We start from the raw sequence: 22,065 nt of genomic DNA, 5'->3' as shown, positions 1-22,065 counted from the left end.
TGGTCCACAAACAGAACCTGGGCCTCCCATGCAGTTTCCAACCTCCTGAGTAGTGGCACTACCTGTGTGGCACCGCCCCCCAACCCCCCCCCCCCCAACTGTTTTAAAGACAACAATTAAAGTTTGACCTGACTTCTTTTTCCTGAGACTTTTCACAGGTGTCTTGAGGCAAGTTTTTGTAGTTAGTATCTACACCAAACCTTTCTTCTTTGTGTGGTTCTCTGTAATGGTCCTTCCCTTGCCTGGGAAATATTTTTATATTTATCTGATCACCTCATTTAGAAGTCTCTTATCCAGGAACCAGCAGTTGGCATAATGACTATGTCGCTAGACTCCCATGTGGTCAACTGCAGTTCGAGTCCTTGACCCAGAGGCTTAAAATCACATTGGGTGCACGTGTGTGCGTGCCCGCCCAAGATCCCAAGAGGAGACTGGAGGAGAAGGGATTATGGCGTGGCCATCCCCCCGGGGGTGATTTCTCACTTTCTGTCTCTCTGTCTCTGAAAAATGCATGTGCGCCATAGCAAAAACCTCTAAAATAAATAAATAAAGTATCTTACCCACTTCCAGTCCTGATCGTCTCCATATCCCATCCAATCCTTCTTCATTTGTTCTTCACTTAACTGATATAATTTCACGAGTTTCCTGCCTGACATCCCTAACTTTTATCTCCCAAAGTGTATTTATTTACTTCCTTTATGAGAAAGTGAGACAGAGAGAAAGAGAAACGTGCACCCCTAACAGGCTCTTCATGTAGCAATCCTACTTCTAGCTTCAATCAGCCAGGATCATGGGCATATACATGCCCAGCATGAGCAGGGAGACTTCAGAACATGAACCCAAGGCCTTCCCATGTGGTCTCAGCATCATGGAGCATTCCATTGCCCTCTGTGCTGCTGCAGCTGCCTTTTTCCTGCGACTTTTATCCCTCATATCTATCCTCTGTTAACACCCAGAACATTAAAAATAGGAAATGGTTAAAAGTGAGTGGATCTGTGAAAGGGGAAAAATGGGTTAGAAGATGTGCTTTTTATTGTAAGTGCTTTTAAACTGTGATACTTGCATGCTTATAATACTTAGATGGAAATAAATCAATTTGTCATTCTTGACAACTCCAAAATGGTCTTATAAAGATACTTCTATAGCTTTGGTATTCCCTGTGAGAGCCTTTGATGACATCCTATTGCCTGTATAATGTTAACATAACCAATTATGGACCCCTTCGCTTTTGCACATGCTTTTCCCTCTGCCAGGAATCCAGATACCCTTGGTAGGAATTTTGGTCATTGTTTCAGAATCCCTTTATCTGTGCTGGAGTTTTGAACAGGGCCCTGTTGATACCCTGGCTCAGTGTAACTGGCTGTACAGTAGCTTCTGCCCAGACTGAACAGGCATGGCTTATATGAACTGAAGTGAACTAATTAAATTCTATGGGTTTGGCCTTCCTTTTTCTCCATAGCAATCCGAGCTATCAGCTGAAGAAAGTCCAGAAAAATTAGGAACCTCTCAACTACATCGTCGGAAAGTCATGTCCTTAAACAAGCAGATTCTGCAGAAGACCAAACATCTGGAAGAGGTTGGTGTTTTCTATTTATGATTTCAATCAAGTAAAATAAAACCAGCCTTCAAAGAAAGGAAGAATTAGGGAAGGAGTTAAGATCTTAGTGGTAGATTGTCGAAGATTCCAGGAGTTTTTATTATACTGCATCCCTCATGCCATTCCAGCCATCACCTGTTTTTGTAAATGAAATTTTATTGGGACATATGTACACCCATTTGTTTGTGTATTTTCTGTGACTGCTGTGAAGCTACAATGGCAGAGTTGAGTAGTTGGAGCAGACCTACAAAACCTAAAATATATACTATCTGGCCCTTCACAGAAAAGAGTTTGCCTTTCTGTGTTGTAGAAGAATATCAGGGCAAGAATAGCATCAGTTCTCAAATATTTACTGAGCATTGCTGTGTGCTAGACACTGCACTAAGCTTTGGGGATGAACGAAGAGCAAATTATGAGCCCTATTCTCAAGGATCTTAAGATCAAGTGGAGAGACATACAGCAAACAAATATGTCACACTTATCCTCATTTAAATATAGCTGTGAAAATGATTGAACGTGAAGTCTAGGAAGCTAGAGAGAGTGATTGACAGGGAACCCTGACCTAGCCTCAGGTCATGGAGGACTGAGGCTGGAAGGATGAGTGGATGTTGCTGGGCAGGAAGTTTGTGTGGAAAGTGTAGAGGGCTTGGGCAGGGACTCAGGGAACAACATCAATGAAGACTAGGTAGAGAGAGTCTTGGTCAATTTCCATTTTGTGTGTAGAGAATCGTGAGTAAGGCAGTTGCTCAAGAGAATCTGAGCTAACAGGGCCTTGCAGGAGAGTAGAAGCCACTACAGAGTATAAGCAGAGGAATAGCAGGACAGATTTTCATGTTTCATAGACCATTCTGTTTGCTGTGGAAGCATGATGAATAGGATTTGGGTGAGATGGGATTCAAGGAGAGCCATTAACAGGCTGATGTAGTGGTCCAGGCATGAGTCACTGATGGCTAACGGCAAGAAAATTCAGGAAACTGGATTATTTTTGAGAGAGCCATAGGAGATGGTATTCTGTAATGTTTTGTGATTGATAGGACTATTTTTTGAAAGATCTTTTTTTTTCCTACAAAGGAGACACAGGAGAAAGGTGGGGAGCTTGACTCAAGAACAGTCACTGGATGATAAAAAGTTATTATATGCTTCAGTTGCATTGGCAATAAGATTTAATTAGAAAAATACACATAACAGAAGATAATAGAAATGAATACGGTTTTCTAAAAGCAATTCACCAGTAGTTCCTGTGACAGTTGATTTTCCAAAACTGGGTGCCAGTTGGCATCTCGAGTTTGTGCATTTTTAATTCTTTCAAGTCCCACATATTCAAAAGATATTAACATATTAAATGGTCCTGTGAAAGCACTTCTTTTTGTTTGAATTGTTTTGTTAGAATTTGTTCTAGCATAGCTGCACAAACAATATGTTTTACTGAAATGCTCTGGATCATAAGAAAAGAAGGATGCAAAGAGTTACTCTGACTTGGTTTCAGTTCAGTAATTTGTTTAGTCATTTTAATGAGTTCTCAGCTCAGAGAGTATGGTCTCTGCTCCTGACCCCTGCTGGTGATAAGAATGTGAAAGTGACTGTTTCAAAAAGAACTCATTATTTTAAAAGGAAAAAAAAGAACTTATCACAGAATCGGGGTGAGCAGGAATCAAGGATAAGGCTTCTTTATAGTAATATCTTCAGAGCGTTATCGAGGTTCTTGCAGATCCCAGAAGCCAGAGCATCTCAGCACATGCTGATGTTTACTTCTTCTTCCATCTAAACCTGAGGAGAGGAACACTAAACTTCGTTCCAGGTAGCAGTCTGTCATATCCTCAGTCCAACTAAAAGGGTACTCTTCCCTGACTCTTGGGTCTGTCTTGTAATTAACTCAGAAGCTGTGTTTTACCAAGAGCTGATTATTTTTTCAGGAAAACAGCCTAGCATACAGCAGGCTCTCAGTAAAGGACACTGTTCATTATTGTTGTGGTTAGTGTTTATTAAAGATGGCCAGTGTGTACAGTAATCCTGGACTGTGAAACTAGGCCAGCTGGGTGAGTTAGAGAAGGAAGGACTTGCCCAGGATCACATCTGAGTGAGGGGTTTTAGAAGATGTGGCCCTCCAGTACAGGAATCCAATGTATAATGATCAAATCAAGGCAATAAACACACCCGCCATCTCAGACATCTACCATCAGCTTGCATCGTGAATGTTTGAAGTCTTCTCTTAACTGTTGTTTTAAAATACACCTCAAACTTCCACCCAGTGAGGGAGACCCCAGTGTCCACATGCCTTCCTCCTTCATCACTTCTGATGTCTGCTTGAATTGGCTTCTTGGCAGGCCTTGTTAGACATAATCATTCTTCAGTCATGAAAACTAATAACTAGAAGGACAATGTAGGAGTAAATACCTGGTACATGGTTGACATGTACTTGGTGCTAATTAAACAAGTATCTTCATTTGTTGTTGGCAGCTTTTCTAAAAGTTTTACTTTTGCTCTGTTTTAATCTTTAAATCCGAGCTTCCCTCTTCTCATCTGTGAAATGGGACTACCGTCCACACCTGTGTTGCTGTAAGGATCAAATAAGAGTAGATATCTTTTATCTTTCATTCACAGCTGCAAGCAAGTCATACCAACCTTCAAACCAGATATAAAGAAGCAAAGAAAACACTGACAGAGGTGAGCAGATTTTCTTCTCTGTGGGCCTCTTTGTCAGGAGTCAGTTCTGACCTGTACTAATGGGAGGAATGGGATTCTGTCTGGGTGGCGGAGACATGATCTTGTTCTCCGAAGCTGCAGTCCATTTGAGGACAGGACAGTTCATGGCAGTGTGTGACCCATGCCATTCATTTATCCACACTGCCATGTTCTAAACCATCAGCAGCTTGGTGGGATGTTGCTGTGGGCTCTGAGGGTTAGGAAAGGTTCCTGAGGACGGCGAGCCTGAGCCTGATAGGCTGTGGTGGGTGTGGGTATATGGAAGAACTTGCAGGTCCCTCACAGAAAATAGTCTCACTTTTCAGACAGCAGACTGTATTACAACTCCAAGATACCAAATTCTTTGAGCATGAGGTTTCTTTTGAAACACTGCAGAATCTCAAAGTGATATAATTTGTTGTTCAGGATCGCCAGTTATCTCTTAGGCACAAAGTAGGATGGAAAGGGGAGCAGGGTCACAGGAGGAGGAGAGTTGTGGGTGTGTTTGAACTGTGGGATTCAGCATCTGGTCCCAGCTGCAAGGGTTGTATCACATAGCAGCACTATAGCTGAGTGCCTAGGAAATCAGATGTTTCTGATGCCACCTCTGTCATGTGAGGAGTGTTCCAGGTTTTTGTGTCCCTTACATTTCCACAGAAAACCACCCTCATGTGGATCTGAAAAGCTCTTCGTTGTTATTTTGATGCTCAGCTGTGGCTGTACCCTGGAAGGGCCACACTGAGAGGTCCCTACTTGGTAATTTTCTGGATCATTGATTAGCTGGGATCTTCAAAGACATCTCTGAAACAAAACCAGTCTCTACTTTTCTGTGATTTTACCTGAAATATACCAACTTGAAATTCTTATTTCATTAGCAGTATGTAGCACTTAGTTCACTATCTTGCTGTAAACCTGACAAAACATTTTAATTCTAACCTGTGCTGGACTTTTCAGTTATTGTCAAGATGTTTGAAAAGAGCCAGCACAGCATCACTATTAGAATATTTTTTTTCATTTTTCCTAAAGTTGCCTACATTGTTTAGAATGACCAGCCTCCTTTACACAGTTCTGTGACTACATTCTTTATGGATTAGATGGCGAGTCCTAGAGGTGGAATCCCTACTGCTATGTTACTTTTAATGCTGCAGAGTCCCTGGCATGAAGTTTGCCAAGTCATGGATCAATCTCTGTGTCACAATCTGGAAGAGATTAAAGGCATCTTGATAGCAATTTCTGAGGACATTTATATCCCTTAGGATATAAATTCTAAGTGACTTTTTGTATTAAACACTAAATCAAGTATTTCTGAGCCCTTTCTATGTGCTAGAAATGTAGAAGATGTAGTTAAGTCAGTAATAAGGACTAGTCTTCTGATGCCCAAATGATACCAGCAGCCAGTATTGCTTTGTGCTGGATATGCTTGGGGCACATCACTTATGCTAACCTGTGGGATCTTCACAATAATGCTAGCAAAGTGCTGCTCTAGTCCCACTTCTGTAGATGGGGAAACCAAGGCAGAAAGGCTAATAACTTGCCAGAGATGATGCATTGGGTGCCAGGATTTGAATGCAAGCAGCTTGGCACCAAAACCTTCTCAGAGAGCTTACCAGTAGGACAGTCAGACTAAGTCTTACCTAGAAAAATGCAAAACTGGACAAAACCTAGTACTGGACCAGTTATGAAGAAGCTGGATCTGGTTGGCCCATGAATAGCATTGTCCTTTGTCTCTGGGCCTGGGTCCCCTTATCTATTCAAGGCAGAAGTTGGGCAAAATGAGTACTCTAAACCCTTTCATGACAGGGTTTCAACAAAGTCTGCCTTTCTAAGATAATCTAGTTGCACGAAAAAGAGGGGAGACTTGTTTTTCCTTAAGTTTGGGAGAAGTAAAACAGTTCATGGCAAGTGGAGAAGGTAGCCCCTGACCCAGCCCCTGTGTGGAGACCTCACAGCCCCATCAGGCTGGCTGGCCCTGGGTCAAGAGTGTCTGGTTTTTTAACTTTAGCTGTCACAGCTTTACTCTCCTATGTATGCAGCTGATTCTTTGTAATATACACAGTGTCTTCCCGTGCCTTTCTAAACCACCTTTTGTGGTTTATGTTTGATGATTCTTGAGCATATGTTACCCACCTTGCAGATACTATACCCACATGTGCCTATGTCATGGGTTTGTTCAAGATGGTCCCTGCTGTTAGATGTGATCAGCCATGGCAGCCAATATTCTGAGTCTGGGAACTCCCCATTTTTTCTATTCTCCATTGCCAGCTATCTGGGAATCTACTCAGCCTCTGAGACTTCACCAGCACGGCTTTATGCTTAGCTCATCTGGCTGTTTCTAATGCAGGTTCCCAACCCAGCAAAACAGGCCTTCTGTCTGCTGCCTCCACTCAGCAGCCTCAGCCCATTTCCATCCACTGGCAGTCTGTGAGGGTAACCCACTACTGGTTAATAGTCTGGATCTGGGGAAGAGGTGGGGCAAGGAGGGGTTCATGCAACTTGTACCAGATCTGCCATTTTCAACTAGAACTCTTAGAAAATTTTTAAATTTTTACTTTCCTTTTTTAATAGGTAACACATTTATAAGGTTCAAAATGCAAAAAGGATGCATCCTGGTCACCTAGTCATCCAATTACCCTCTCCAGAGGCAGCTATATAACCAGTTTAATTTTAATCCTTTCAGAAATACATTATGAATATACAAGCAATTACTTCTGTATTCTCTTATACATGTATGCATTCAGGGTATACATTCCTTAGTACACAGTGGAAGCTTACAATGCTTATGGTTTTACACCTTGTTTCTTTATCCAGCAATAGATACTAGATATCGTTATAAGAGAGCTACTTTACACTTATTTATTTTTGGAAGAGGTTTTTGCCTTTAGACGTTTGTACTTGCCAGAGAGAGACAGAGACAGCCAGAGGGAAAGTGAGAAATCATCCCCATAGAGGGGATGACCACATTCTTCTCCCAAGATCTTGGGCATGCATGCACACGTGCCTGGCATGAGTTTCAAGCCACTGGGTCTGGGACTTGAACCACAGACAACCATGTGGGAGTCCAGTGATATAACTGCAACATCACCTGGCCCCTATACTTGATTTTAAATAGCACCCTTGTATTTTGTTATGAAATGCAACTGCACACTTTATACATTAAAACCTAAGTTTCTTTGGAGGTTCATTCATCTTGCTTGCTTGCTTGATGCTTTTTTTTTTTTTTTTTTGAATTATCAGAGAGCATGTGCATGTGCATCAGAGAGAGGGGAGAGAGAGAGAAAGAGAAAGGAGAGTGAAAGTTCTCCCCCCAGTGGGGTATGGTCATATGCAATCTCTTTTCATCTTTTCTCCTTCCTGTCAGAATTTGGGCACACTCGCATACATACCTGGGGTGGTTCTCAAGCCACTGGGGCCAGGATTTGAACCACAGTCAGCCACAGGGGTCCAGTTACCAATGCACAGCACTTAACCACCACACTATAAAGGGCTGACCCTAAAGTTCCCTTTAAGAAAACCTCATAGCCCAGTCTGTAGCAAAATGGACCACCGCGCTGGAAATCAGATGGCCAATGGCAAGTTCAGATCGCTGGATCAGACCGAAAAAGCACTCACTTTATATGCCCAGGAGCTTTACAAGCCAGAGGCCTAAGAGAAGGGGCTTGGAGCATGATGGGACACTCAGTGGTGCTTCTCTCTCTGTCTCTCTCCCATGTACACATGCACACCCTCCCACACACACAGTCATGAGGGGAAAAAATACCTCATTATCTGCCTCAGAAAAAGAAGAGGATATTGTTTAAGAAGCAAGAAAATCTTACTTGTTCACAGCCGTGGTAGTAATATCCTGAGATTTAAACCCAGGTCTCTCTCACAGCCATTCTTTATTTCCCCCTTGCTACTAAAAGGTATTGGCTCTCAGCTTTACTTCCGGCTTTTCATCTATTCCCTGCTGTTATTTAAAGTCATTGTCTAGGTTTCTTTAAGCAGCAGGCTGTGTCTGGAGGGGTCTGTCTGTGTTTGACCTTTCGTGTCACCTCTCTACCCCCATCCCATTTCTGTGGTCCATCTATTTCCTCAGTGTACAGCCAAATCCAGTGGGCTTGGACATCTGTCAGAAGTAGGGTACAGGTGTGAACGAGGGGGAAAGAAAGTGGAAACACTCGCTCTACTATTCTGCCAAGGCCCTAGCAACGATGCCTCCGTTCTCTCCTGCAGCTGAAGAGTTATAGTGAGAAACTGGACAAAGAGCAAGCAGCCCTCGAGAAGATAGAATCCAAAGCTGATCCAAGGTAAGAGGCCTCGGCATGCATTTATTCCCTTTTGAAGAAATAACTTGCCAGTACCTGGTGGCTTCATTTGTTTGAGCTCAGGACACAGCAGCCACAGGTCATCAGTTGTGGCTCTTAGCAGGTCAGTTAATTTCACACATTTATCCAGAAAGCAGGGACTCTTGCTCAGGCGTGCCCTGCATTATGCTTGGGCAGGTCAGCACTGGCCCCCTTTTTCCCAGTTCCCCTTGCATTCAGAAGCAACATGGTGTTTTGTTTGTTTGTTTTTCTATGTTTAAAAACCTTCACAGCACAAGTAGGAACATGGAGAAAAGTCTTCCTCCCACTTCTGTCCACAGCCACACTGTTTCCTGCCTGGAGTCTGCCACTGTTACCAGTTCTTTAACAACATACGTTTTACCCATGTCTCCTTGGGAGCAGAGGTGCATTTTTGCCAAGGCATACTAGCATAGCATTTGATCTTTTTTTCCCCCCTCATGTAAAATAAATTATCTTTAAAGGAGAGAAAGCATTTAAATTTGACCGCTTTAACTCTACACAGTTTGTGTGGTAAAATCTCATAGCTGTCACTTGTATGAATGATGTTGTGAAATCACTAAGTTTCAGGCACAGATTGAGCAGTTCTTATTCTATGGACATTTTTAGCAAAAAACCACAGATTACTTGGCTATATAATTTGAAAAACTTTTTAAAAGAGCAAAATGCTGTCATATATTTGACATTTTTTATTTCCAAATTAGTGCTTTTAATAGCCATAAGCAACTTGTTTCCTTTTCAGAATGGATATTAAAAATGGTTTTCAATACTGTCTATGCCCTGAGTACAGTCAAATAATTGGTATCATTAAGTATATCCAGTATTGTGGAAACTCATCGATGTTTCTACATTTGACACTTTAATTCTGAAATCTGTAATGTTTGTTTGGATTCAGCCTGGTGGTCTTGAGTGGATAAATGAATAATAATGTCAATTAAATGGAAGTCATCATTTGTTAAGAACCCATTAGATGCTCTTGAGGGAGACAAAGGAGGTTAAAAAGGAAGCCCATTTTTTAGTTGGGGATCTGGTTTTAGCTGTGATTCATGAAATTATAATGGCTTGCCGTTTTGTTTTTTTTTTTGTCTTTTCAGTATTCTGCTTAACTTGAGAGCACTTGTAGCCATGAATGAAAATCTGAAAAGTCAAGAACAGGAGTTTAAAGCACATTGTCGAGTAAGTGTTGTTTGGTGTTAGTGAATAAACTGGGACTCTTGTGAGATCTCTTGGTTTACCTCCCCTGGTCCTATTGTGGCCTCACATCCAAGTGCAGTTCAAACAGTAGATGCATCACGCGGTATGTGTCCTCTGTGAAGGATGAATAGCACTGTGGTTGGCACCTTCAAGGATGCCAGACATGAGTTAGGCTAGTAGCTGTCTGCAAACCTCCAACTGAGAATATTGTCCAATAAATAAGGTTATATAATTCACAAATCTATTACATTTGGAAGAAAAGTCTTGCAATGTTTATTTAAAATACATCATTTAAAAGAAGGCCTTTGTGCAAAGAATGACATCACATGAAACCGGGGATGTCCTGAACATCTGGGATGCTTACATATACGCCTGATCCCTGCCATCTGAGAGCTTGCAGTCTAGTCCTGGGGTGCAGGTGACTTTAGCAAAAGGAACGAAATGAGGTCAGGGAGCTCTGGGTGAGGTTCAGGATGGGAAAGGCTACCCAAGGCAGGAGACATCAGGAGGACAGATCTTACTTAAGGGCAAGAGATGATGGCAGGTGGAGGGAGGACTTGCAAGTCAGGGCCCCCAAGTGAAGAGGACAGGTGGACCAGACTGAGACCTGCTGGGAGTCAAGGGTGGCTGGTTCGAGGCTTGCTCCCTTTGCTAGTGATTATGGCCTACCTCTTCACCACTTAAAAAGAAAGACCCCTTCTGACTGAGGTGCAGCTGTCTGTATCTTGCAAAGCACTTTCCAGGCCAAAAATTGGGAATTAAGGCAAGAAGTTTCTAATTGGCTTTTTGTCTTAGCATAAACTCATGAAATACGAAAATAAGACTTCTAGATCAAGTAATTAAACAGTTGCATCCAATTACTAGTTTGCCTGAATTTTATAAATGTTCATATTGCTTTTAAAGGAGGAGATGACACGGCTACAGCAGGAAATTGAAAACCTGAAAGCTGAGAGAGTCAGACATGAAAAGGTAAAGTGTCAGAATAAATTGGGACCTTTAGACCCATAGGTGCTGTTGGGACTTATACCATGAATCAGTTTATAGAGAACTAACCAGCAAACAGTCCAGTGCTCAAAGCCAGTGGTCATATACACTCTTCCTCTGTTTTCTTCCCATGATTTTCTTAGATTTCCATCCTTTTTCCTTTCTCTTCCTTCTGAGGGTGGAAGGCAGCAGTGAGCATGAAAGGCAGCAACCGCAGGCATGAATTACTATGTTGTACAGCTCTGGACTCTCCCTCCAGATAAGAAAGAGGTGTTTGCAGGAGATCTCTGAGTTCAGCCTATTTAAATTTTCTCCCAATTTACTGATTTAACCCTTCTCAATTGCCACCTAGGGATATGCCCCCAAAAGACAACACTGAACATGAAAAAGAACAGCAATATTGAGTTTAATGTTAGAGCCCAAGATTACAGAAGGATCCTGGGTTTAAAGGGCACATCTGACCAGCTGTTTCTCTGAACAAGGGACATGATCTTCCAAGGAGCTAGCATGGATTTCTGTTAAACATTAAATTAAAAACTAAAGGTCAGGAAAATAAAGTCCATTTCTCTTGCCAAATAAGACTTTAGAAATGCTTCTGTTTTTGTTTTCCCTTCTCACACTTCATTCAAAGCTAATTTCCTGGGATCTCTGTTCTTCAGATGTGAGGGCTGGATGTGGTCTTAGAAGCCATGGATGACACCCTCTCCTTTTTAAATACAGGAACCTGGGGCTCAGGAGGGGAAGAGAATGGCCCAAGTCAAGCAGGACCAGAGTCTGCAGGCACCACTGCACAGCTCTACTCCTGGACTATTTGCTTTTGGCTGCACGAGTCCCTGCCAGGCCTAGCCGGGAGACAGGCTTTGAAGATGCTCCCACATTCCATAACTGGTTGCTGCATTTTAGCCAGGCCACACAGTCCTTTCTGTCTGTGAAAGGGTTAATGTGACTGAATACAGAACCCAGGAGTGCAGTGGTGTCCTGGGGCCAGTGGCATACAACCTGCCTTTCCAGTTGTTTCTAAAACTTTGAATCTTTGAGGCTCAGATCATCAGCTCTGTCAGCCTCTGAGTTTGCACAAAAGACAGACTTCCAGAATCACATTTCTCTTCTCAGTACATCTTGTTAGAGGGATTCAAAAAGAGTCTCAGTTTCTCTTGTTAACATGTAACTGACAGAGATTTAAGATCAGTTTAAAACCTGGGGCCCATACACAGTTTGCTCCCTTTCGATTCTCTGGTGATACGCTCATTGAGCATCGGACATATTTTCCTCCATACCCTCATTTGATTGTTCACCGTTGGCCTCTTCCTCCATCGAGGCTCTCAGCTTCTGTCTCATCCCCCTTACTCAGGAGAAGTGTTGATTATTTTTCATCCTTCCAGACTCCGCCCAGTGGAGACCCACATGGTGCCCTGACCTCTGTGATGGCTCATGACGTACGTACTTGCCTCTTCTCAGACGGGTATTTCCCATGAGGGTTTGGGGCCAGCTTTGCACTTTCCCACGAGCTTCTCAGCTTCCTTTAATGTTCTTTATGGCCCCTTCTCATCTCTGACCTTTCAGGGGCATCATCCCATTTTACACCCATGGCCCCTCAGATGGAGGCCAGGCCTCAACCACAGCCCTGAAGGTCCCCATTCAGGCAAGTTTTTCTCCCAATCCAGTGTGCAGGCATTTTGTCTTCACACTGGCGTTCTAGTTGGGAGTGGGAGAAACCTGTGTCAGCCATACTGGCTTCAACCCTTGGGCTCTGAGAGGCTGGGGCAGTGCAGAGGGGAAAAGCTTCTGTCTATATTATGTATGCACGTGTGTATGTATTGCGTTGTCAGAAAAGTCATGACGCATTTTCCACATAGACAGACATAGAAAAAAATATCATGGCTTTTCCAACAACCTAATATATATATGTGTGTGTGTATACATATATGGGAGAGAGAGTGTGTGTGTATGCGTGTGTACATGTGTGTGTGTGTATGTGCGTGTGTATATTTTACTTTTAATGTGTATTCCCTGGAAAGAGAGAAAGTGAGAACTCATCCCCCAGGGAGGACAGCCACACCACAATCCCTTCTCCATTCTCCCCTCAAGGTTTTGGACATGCTTGCATGCATATGCATCTGGTGTGATTTTCAAGACACTTGGTCTGGGACTCAGACCATGGAGTCGGCCCTGTGGGATCCAGCCACCTTAACCTCCGTGCCACCTGCTAGCCCTATATTGTATTTTTAAAGTCAGAGTCATTAAACTGTTTCTGTAAAGGCCAGATAATGAATATTTTCAGCATTGTGGCCCAAGTCAGCTGTAGTAAGCACAGTCCGTGTGTCAGTGAGTGGCCACAGCTGTGTGCCAACAGATTTCACTTGTGAAAGTAGAGAGGCAGATGTGGCCCAGAGTCTGTAGAATTTAGCTCACAAGCTGTGGCTTACAGACACCTGTTCTGAGTGAAGCCAGTGCTCCCAGCAGTACAGCAGACCTCCACAAGAAAGAAAAGTAAAGGAAAAGGATTAGGAAAATCAAATCCTTTTCCTTTTTGCCCTCATAATCTCCTAGAAAAATGAACTACAGTATTCCTGTAGTGAAATCTGTTGCCTGCAGCTGAGCCCTGTGGAGGAGACTGTGTGTGTGAACGTATGTGTACACACATAGGGGAGAGGGGCCACCTCTGACCCCTCTTGTAGCTTTCTCTAGGCAGAAACGATCCAGGCTTGTTTGTTACTTCACTGGGCTCAGTGAGGGATCCCTCTCCCTTTGTTCTCTGTTTTAGCACTGTCCTGAAGAACTTCCGCAGTGATGGCAATGTTGTGTGTGTGCACTGTTTGATATAAAAGCCACTAGTTGCATGTGGTACTGAGCACTTGAAGTATGACTAGTGCAACCTAGAAACCGAATTAGTTTTTCATTTTAGTTCATGTAAGTTGAAATAGCCATGTGTGGCAGGTGGCTATTATATTGGATAGTGCAGCTTTAAATAGAAATGCAGAAAAAAATAATAATATCATCTACAAATAAAGGCATAGAACAACAGATTCTTGAAGTAATGATTTGTCTCCTCATTGTAGATTTTGAGGAAAGGGCACATAGATTTGGAGGCCTCTTCACCTAAGAACATGGATGCAACCTAGATCTCGGGAGAAGAAAGCGTTGTTATGAAGTGTTGTGAGAGGGTGCCAAGAATCTCACATGACGTACTTCCTGGACCCCAAACTTGGCCATTTGATAACAGAAGCTTAAGGATTTAGGATTGGGGAGATTTAGTCAAAACATATGCAACTTTCCAAGACACCATCAAAGAATAAAAGTTTTCTATTCTCAGATAATTGTGGTCTTTTCCAATTTCCAGGAAGATCTAGACAGACGATATAATATGGAGAAAGAGAAACTTTACAAGATCCGTTTACTACAGGTGAGTTTAAAACAAGAACAAAAAATAACTCAGTGCATCTAACTAGTTATGAATACCCCTGACAGAGCTAGAAAGTCTCAGTACCTAAAAACTAGAGATTAAGTATATGGCTACTGTTTACCAGTCTTCTTTCTGCTGGATAGTAACTCGACGTTTTAGGTATTGGTAGTAACGCCTCACGTTGGCATGTGACTTCCCCGTGAGGTCACCTATTAGAGCTGATCTTCACCCCAGATAGAATAGGTATTAGCCTCCTTTTATGTTTAAAGAAATTGATGCAGATAGGTTAAGTACTTGGCCAGAGTCAAGCAGCTGGTAAATGCCAGAGGCAGTATTCTTGTCTAGTTTTTTACTTGTCCTCTGAAATCAAGTGCTCATCTTAGTTGTCCTGTTTGTGAGAGTAGCATGAACTATAGAGAGGGAGGCTTTAAAGTCAGCTCTGAAGCTAAATTCACATAGAGTCAAAATTACATTTTAAAATCCCTTACATTGATTGCCAGGATATGGCTCATGGAAACTCAGAGGTCAAGAGTTGCCACAGTTGCACTTGGGCTTGGACCTGCTTTCTGTGTTTTGGGAGCAAAAGGCCTGAGGTGGGAGTAGCCAAAGGGCATAGGGGCCAGTGAGTCCCTGTTTCCCCTCTGGCTCCTACTTATTTTGCTAAGTCATGTGGTTAAATTTGGATGAGGCAGATTTGCCCTCGATGCTAAGACACAGCATTAAATAAAACCAGGATGGTAACTTTGTCCTTGGAAACTTTTTGATACTGCTTACTACATAATTCAGCATGGTGTTAGATCACAGAAATAGTAAATAGGTGTTGACCCATCTTCAGGAAGCTGTCTGGCTGTTTGAGAGCCAAGATGTGTCCCTCTACCTGAAAATAAAAGGGAGCTTACACGCTAATCACCTCCTAAGGACTGCCTCGGTCGGACCTTCTAGGGAGAAGTTACACTAGCTTACTGAGGGCCTGAGTCAGGCCGTGGTGGTGGGCTGCCTGGAAATGTACTAGCAGGGGAAACTGGGGAGCTAAATCTGATGGAATTTAGTATCAGTTGGATGGGAGAAGAAGGAGTGAGGGATGATGGTTGAATGTCTGGCAAGGTAGATACTTGAGTTGTTCATTGAGAAAAGGCATAAAAGAGAAGGAACAGGGTTAAGGGAGTATGAATAGGAGTGTTAATTAAAGCTATTTGGGGCTTGTGAAAGTTGAGGTACTCAACTAATTCGAAATGCCCAAGGACTGCCTGGTTGGATCCACCTCTCAGAGTAGTTCAAGCTGGAGATTTGGGTGTCTTTATTGTGGAGATGATGACTGAGTCTGTGGAAATGAAGAGGAGGTCCTGGGACTAATCCTTGGCATAAGGTCTGACAGAGAAAAAAGGAGGAATCCACCAGTGAGAAGGAAATTGAGCAGCCGAAGGGAAAAAGCAAGAGCAGGAACAAGAGGATGGAAATGCTGCTGGACATCAGGAAAGCTCAAAGCTGATCACCCATTGGACATGACCCTGTGGGCCATGGTGCCTTTGGCAGAGCAAGTCGGTGAGCTGTTGAAGATACGGCTAGTTGCAGTGGGTCAAAGGATGATTGGAAAGAGGAGAGAGAGGCACTGAAGGGCCTGGCTCTCTGTGAGTTTGGCTGTAAAGGGTAAGAGAAAGGGGTGGTAGCAGAAAAGTAGTGATGTTTTAAAAAGGGACTTTTTGAGGAGTGAGGGACTTGAACATGTTTAAATACTGATGAGAAGGACCCAGTAGATAGGGAAAGGTTGAGGGAACAGTTGTGTCCCAAAAGTACTAGAAGAAAAATTATGAATCAGAGTTTGAGTACCTGCAAGGAGCATAGCCTGAGTAAAAGAGAAAAACCTTACTCCCTCCAACCAGAGTTGCAGAGACCCTGTTTTGGGTTTGGTTGCAGAGTTGGTGGTGGGTTTCCCACCTGGAGGCTTGTATTTCCCAGTTAGAGGTCAACATCTGCTGCTGTGTGAGCGAAACAGGCCAGAGCGTGGGAGGACGTGGAGATGGGAGGGATGAAGGCACAGACGACAGCACTGCGAGTCCACCTCGTCCTCCTCCATCATGCATGGTGACAGCAAGGTGTGGCAGCGCCTGTGCCACGCCACACCACCTCCCAGACACAGGAGGGAAGTCTCCCCAGTTTGTGGAAGAGAGAAAATGCTAGAAATCTTTTATTTATTTATTTATTTATTTATTTATTAGAGGTTTTTGCTATAGGGCATGTGCGCTCACCAGACAGACAGAGAGAGACATAGAGACAGAAAGTGAGAAATCACCCCCCAGGGGGTATGGCCATACCGCAATCCCTTCTCCTCCATTCTCCTCTCAGGATCTTGGGCACACACGCACACGTGCCCAGCGTGAGTTTTAAGCCACCGGTCCGGGACGCGAACCGCGGTCGACTATGTGGGAGTCCAGCAACCTAGCCATTACGCTAACTGCTGGTTCCCTAGAAATCTTTTGAGGAGTAAATTGTAGGAGCTGTTCATCCAGGTGGAAAGCTGGAACATGTGTCAAGGCAGCAGAGAAGCATGAATTTCCAGCATCTGAGAAGCCTTCCTTACATTGCTGGTCCCCACTTGCTGCTCTGGAGCCCTTAGGGATAGGGGCCAAGGGGAGGCTCTGTCTGTCCACAGCCTCCCCAGTCAGAATCTTCCTTTCTGGTCTGTTCATTTAATGCCTCCCATGAGTTAGTTCACAGCGGCACCTCTTCCCACATGTTGGAAAGTGAGAAGGTCCTTCAAAATCTGAGATGGGGCCTCCTGGCAATGGCAGAGCTTTATGTCTGCACTTCAAGGCATGTGGTTGAGCTCTGGTGGGGGTGAGGGTGATATTTTGGCTCTGCAGAAAACCTATAAGGCCTTTTTTCAAATAATAATTATCTTTTCTTTTGAACTTAGGCTCGAAGAAATCGAGAAATAGCCATTTTGCACCGCAAGATTGATGAGGTCCCCAGCCGAGCCGAGCTAATACAGTATCAGAAGAGATTTATTGAACTCTACCGCCAGAGTAGGTGCATTGACCACAAGCACACTCTAGAGGTTGGGGGCCCTGTCCCACTTTAACATGTGGCTTGTGCAGCAGTGTGCAGTCCGTGGATGCTACCCTCAGGAAGAGCACCACTTAGCTATCAGTCCTGCTCAGCCATTTCGGAGCAGCACTGCAGTGCTCTCCCTGCCGTCTCTGGACAGAGCACTTAAGCCAGTTAATTGAGCTCTTAGAGAATGCTTTGAACCATCACCATCCTCATCCTGGTAGGCCACGTGCCCTTCCCCTGAGCTTCTACTCCGCTTTCCAGCTTCACGTGGAACGTGGTATAGCTCAGTTCACATTTCTTGTTCTCTACAGACTTTTCTGTTGAGATGATCCTTACCTTGAACCGCATCACATACACCCAGTGGTTCAGGACCTGGTCTCCCTCAGCCTGAAGCACTGACCACATGTTTTCAGACCCAGGCATGTCTTTGCCTTTCTGTTTTTGCCGCTCTTACTATATCTGTTCTTGTTTGCATCACATCTCACCTGAATGAATGGTAGCTGGCCTACAGGTTTCTCTCTACGCATCCGATTATGTCACTTCTCTCTCTGTTGACAAATCTTCAGGAGCTCTCCAAGACCCACTGACTAAAGCCTCTTTCTTCCGATGATCCCTGGGATTCTTCCCAGTGTCAGGAGCCTCCTTCCACCATGTTCCGGTAGTCAAGCAGGACCATCAACCCTAATTCATGCCACTCGCCACCTCTGATTCTTAGTAGTTTTCAAGTTCATTTTATCTGGACTGCTGCCATAACCACCTTTTGTCACTGCTCAGAATTCCTTCTTCCTCTACTCTCTAGTCTCAGAAATCTTTCTCAAACATAAATTTGATTATTTTACTTCCTATTCTGAAAGCTTTGATATTTAATAGCTACTCTCAGTCTTCAGAATCCTAAATTCAGTGTACAAAGCCATGCATCTTCTGGACCTGCTTCTCTGTCCAGCTCCCTGTGCAAGTATTCGGTGCCCTACCCCATCCAACATGTTGGCCTGTGAGCCAGTCCCCAAGTTCAGAATGCCACTGCGCCACAATTCCCACTTGGCATTTCAAAGTTCCTCTCTGGTTTTGCCTTGAAGGCAAGCATCCTCCCTGGTTCAGACCTGAGGAGTGTACCTTACGCCTCCTTTTAAACATTTTAGCCTAGCAGCCAATGTTTTAGCCAGTGTCACATTTGACTCAAAGAATCAGAGGCATGTATCAGCAATGACAATGTTCAATGGAAGATAGTTTCTGCCTTAAATTGTATCTGTTCCTTTAGTTTCTACTACTCCTTTCTTGGAATTTCTTAGCAATAATAATACCTTTTATCTGTATATTTCACAGAGTAAATTTTACATACGTTAAAGTATTTTCATAACATTTTAATACCATTTTCTAGCATTTGCACCAAAATACCTATATCAGTTTATCACCACCACCACCACCACCACCACCATCACCATCACATATGTGCAACCCTTACCCAGTTCTGAGCCAAACTGGGTAAGAGTGACTGGTTCATCTATGGCAGGGATTTTCAGCATTGGTTAACATTGCCACCTGGGTCTCACTTGCAGACATTCTCATTTAATTGGTCGTAAAACATTTTAAAGGTTTTTAAAATTTCTAAATGCAGGTGATTCTGTCTGCACGTGACAGTTTCACAGAGGGTGAGCACCCAGCCCTGTCCTGGAGGTGTGTTGTGTGCAGGAGAGGAGGCTTGGGTCACTTGATGCCTGTTTTTGTTCATGTGCTGATGTCTTTGCATTTACAGTTTCAGCAGTGCACAAAGAAACCAAGCAGTTCTTCACTTTATATAATACCTTGGACGATAAAAAGGTTTATTTAGAAAAAGAGGTAAGAACGTTTTTAAAAGATGATAACTTACTCACATGAGCATTAACAGTGCAGTGGACTCCAGGGAGTTCAAATGAACTTGATGTTTGGGATGCATGCATTCGGTGTACACACAGAGAGCACCCATTGTGAGCCAAGTGCCAGGGTACAGAGTCTGAGGTGCAGGCTTTCTTAGGAGCTCAGATTGTCTAAGGTGAGGTAAGATTGTGGACTGCCATTCCATATGGGAAATATTGATCTAAAAGCAGTGAAAGCTTGAGCTGGTAAAACTTCAATTCCAGTTCTAAAGAAAGAGAGGAGCCAGCTAAATTACATGAAATGGGAATGGTGGCCTTCTTATGCTTACATAGAGAAAATAGCAATTTAATCATCTGTGACAGACATAGGCATGAATTGAAAGGATCATATGATTCACAGCATAGGTCAAAGGGGGTTGGCACACTCTCTGACTCACATTTAATCCATTCATGATTCAGGGTAGTCACCCACCGTGGATGATAGGTGATTGGGGCAGGGTATGTAGCTACATTTTAATAATTTTTTTAAAAAGACTGGGAACCAGCAGTTAGCGTAATGGCTGTATCGCTGGACTCCCACGTAGTCAACCACAGTTCATATCCCGGACCCGGTGGCTTAAAACTCAAGCCGGGCGCGTGTGCATGCGTGCCCAAGATCCCAAGAGGAGAATGGAGGAGAAGGGATTGCGGTGTGACCATCCCCCCGGGGGTTGATTTCTCACTTTCTGTCTCTATGTCTCTGTCTGTCTGGCGAGCACACACGCCCTATAGCAGAAACCTCTCCAAAAAAAGACAAAAAAGAAAAAAAGAAAAAGACTAGTCCTGGCCTTTCCAGTAAGCAGCACAATGTAGTGGAGAGAGCACAGACTTTGCAACCCGACAGCTCTGGGTTTTAGCTTGGCCTCTTGCCCCTCCCCTGTAAACTGAAGATAACACTTGACTGTGTTGGTGGTAATTATGACGTAGACAGAATGAGAAGATGTAAAGTCCCTTGCATGTGAGGGATTCTCAGTTTGTTGGTTCCAACCTAGCCCTTCACTTTGAAGTTGACAGAATTGCTTTTCATTTTGTCATCAGCTTGTAACCTGCACTACTTCCCACTTTACCAGGGGCAGTGTTACAAATGTATTTTTTTTAAGAATTATTTATTTAATTAATTCTATTTGTTACTATTTTTATTTGACCAGAGAGAGAAAGGGGAACTGGGAAAACAATTCACCAAGTTCAGGACTCGAATCACAGTCAGCCATGTGGGAATTCACCGCCTTTAACCACCACACCACCTGCCAGCCCTACAAATACATTTTTACCTGAACCCAAATCAGGACATCTGTCACCTTAATTGCCTGTTTGCAGTCCAACCAGATTAATCTCTGCTCTAGAGAGCGTTCTTTGAGTAAGGGATGAGTTTTACTTTTCTTTGCAACCAGGGCCTTACGCAGTAACAAGCACATATAGGGATGTGATAAATATGTGAATAAATGGGTACCTTTGGTGGTATTTGTGTCAGATAGCTCTGTCCTACACTCTGGCTTTCAGCCTCCTACCTAACTTAGTGACAGGCCAGCTTCTTAAAAGGCTTTTTTTTTTTTTTTTTTTTTTTTTTTTGAGGGGTTTTTTCTTAAAGGGGGGGCGAGAGAGACACAGAGAGAAAGCGAGAAATCACCCCCCCAGGGGGGATGGCCACGCCGCAATCCCTTCTCCTCCATTCTCCTCTCGGGATCTTGGGCACGCACGCACACGCACCCGGCGTGAATTTTAAGCCACCGGGTCCGGGATCCGAACCGCGGTCAACCAAGTGGGAGTCCAGCAACATAGCCATTACGCTAGCTGCTGGTTCCCAATTCCTTAAAAGGCTTTGAACACCGCTGACCTTTCTTTATCAGCAGTGTTTAAAGCTGTTACATTCTTTAAAAACTAAGAATCTGAGTGGGTAGGAAGGGGATGGGCTTCTTAATTCTTTTTTAGTTGAAGAATTACTTTATTTAATTTTACTTATTCATTTGTTTATTTTAATTTGAGCAAGAGAGACAGAGAGAGAGAGAAAGTGAGAAAGCAACCCACCAGGTCTGGGACTTGAACCATGGTCAGCCATGTGGGAGTGTCCAGCGCCTTAACCACCACACCACCTGCTAGTCCCATGGACTTCTTAAATCTAAACCATATTAATGCAGTTAGAAGTACGCATTTGAATAATTTGTGTATTTTATTCCAAATGCACTCATGCCTGTGATACTTAGTTTCAAAACCTCCCCTTAGAATATTAAGAATAAGAGTATAATTCTCTCACTGCAGATGGTGAACCTGAAGTCCAGATATGGTAATAGTTTGGCCCTGAGTCCACAAGTTGAGTAGCAACACAGACAGAAAGAGGACTCTGGTTTTTAGATGCCAGTCATTGAGCCCTTCCCAGGCCTGTTTCACTGGGGCAGATGGAGGGTCCTACTATGAGGACTGAGGCAGTTTCCATGGGAATGGAGGCTTCCAATGAGTTACTTCCCTTGGAGGCCCTCAGAGCCACCACCAGCTGGCCACATTGGTGTGAAGATTCTGTGGGAAGGAATAAGATGGGCCCAGTGTTCTCCACCCCAGCTGACTCCCCCTAAGTTTAGAGCCTTGAAAACAAAGTGCAGTATTTGACAGGGCAGCAAGGAGCTGAGGTAGCAGCTTCCCGCAGAGCCCTGATGTCAGCTCAGACTCTTCTCAGCTGAGATTTAGCGCTCTCAGAGAGCCCTCTTTCCATTCCTTTGGTAATGCCTGAGAGGGAGTCCTCTGTGATTAGAGAGATGTGGATTCTCTGAGAAAAACCATGGGACCAAGAATATGTTGCTCTTTTTTTTTATGTGTTATTTTATAAACACGGTATGTGTTCCTTTCAGAAGCAGTACTTGGAGATGAGGCAGGCTTTGAGTCACTGAGGTTACCGGACTCCTTTAGCCTTTTACTTACAGATTTTTTTTTCTCTAGATTAGCCTGCTG

The 22,065-nt window shown here is 43.6% G+C and overlaps 1 protein-coding gene and 1 long non-coding RNA gene across 2 annotated transcripts in view; one reads left to right on the top strand and one right to left on the bottom strand.

Moving 5' to 3' along the window:
• Nucleotides 1–22,065, top strand: part of CCDC93 (CCC complex scaffolding subunit CCDC93) — a 98,327-nt gene that overhangs the window by 64,523 nt on the left and 11,739 nt on the right. The window contains exons 12-21 of the mRNA XM_006169544.3: nucleotides 1,460–1,576; nucleotides 4,199–4,261; nucleotides 8,492–8,565; nucleotides 9,696–9,777; nucleotides 10,699–10,764; nucleotides 12,162–12,215; nucleotides 14,120–14,182; nucleotides 17,097–17,205; nucleotides 18,987–19,069; nucleotides 22,054–22,062. Coding sequence (XP_006169606.1) covers nucleotides 1,460–1,576; nucleotides 4,199–4,261; nucleotides 8,492–8,565; nucleotides 9,696–9,777; nucleotides 10,699–10,764; nucleotides 12,162–12,215; nucleotides 14,120–14,182; nucleotides 17,097–17,205; nucleotides 18,987–19,069; nucleotides 22,054–22,062 — 720 coding nt within the window. The remainder of the gene's footprint in view (nucleotides 1–1,459; nucleotides 1,577–4,198; nucleotides 4,262–8,491; nucleotides 8,566–9,695; nucleotides 9,778–10,698; nucleotides 10,765–12,161; nucleotides 12,216–14,119; nucleotides 14,183–17,096; nucleotides 17,206–18,986; nucleotides 19,070–22,053; nucleotides 22,063–22,065) is intronic.
• LOC102471577 (uncharacterized) overlaps nucleotides 10,783–22,065 on the bottom strand; it is a 13,461-nt gene continuing 2,178 nt past the window's right edge. The window contains exon 4 of the long non-coding RNA XR_337553.2: nucleotides 10,783–10,951. This is a non-coding gene — a long non-coding RNA (uncharacterized LOC102471577). The remainder of the gene's footprint in view (nucleotides 10,952–22,065) is intronic.

The sequence above is a fragment of the Tupaia chinensis genome, unplaced genomic scaffold (genome assembly GCF_000334495.1).
Source record: "Tupaia chinensis unplaced genomic scaffold, TupChi_1.0 Scaffold147282_1, whole genome shotgun sequence".
In the NCBI taxonomy this organism is placed as follows: Eukaryota; Metazoa; Chordata; class Mammalia; order Scandentia; family Tupaiidae; genus Tupaia; species Tupaia belangeri.
This window is presented reverse-complemented; position numbering and strand designations above follow the sequence as displayed.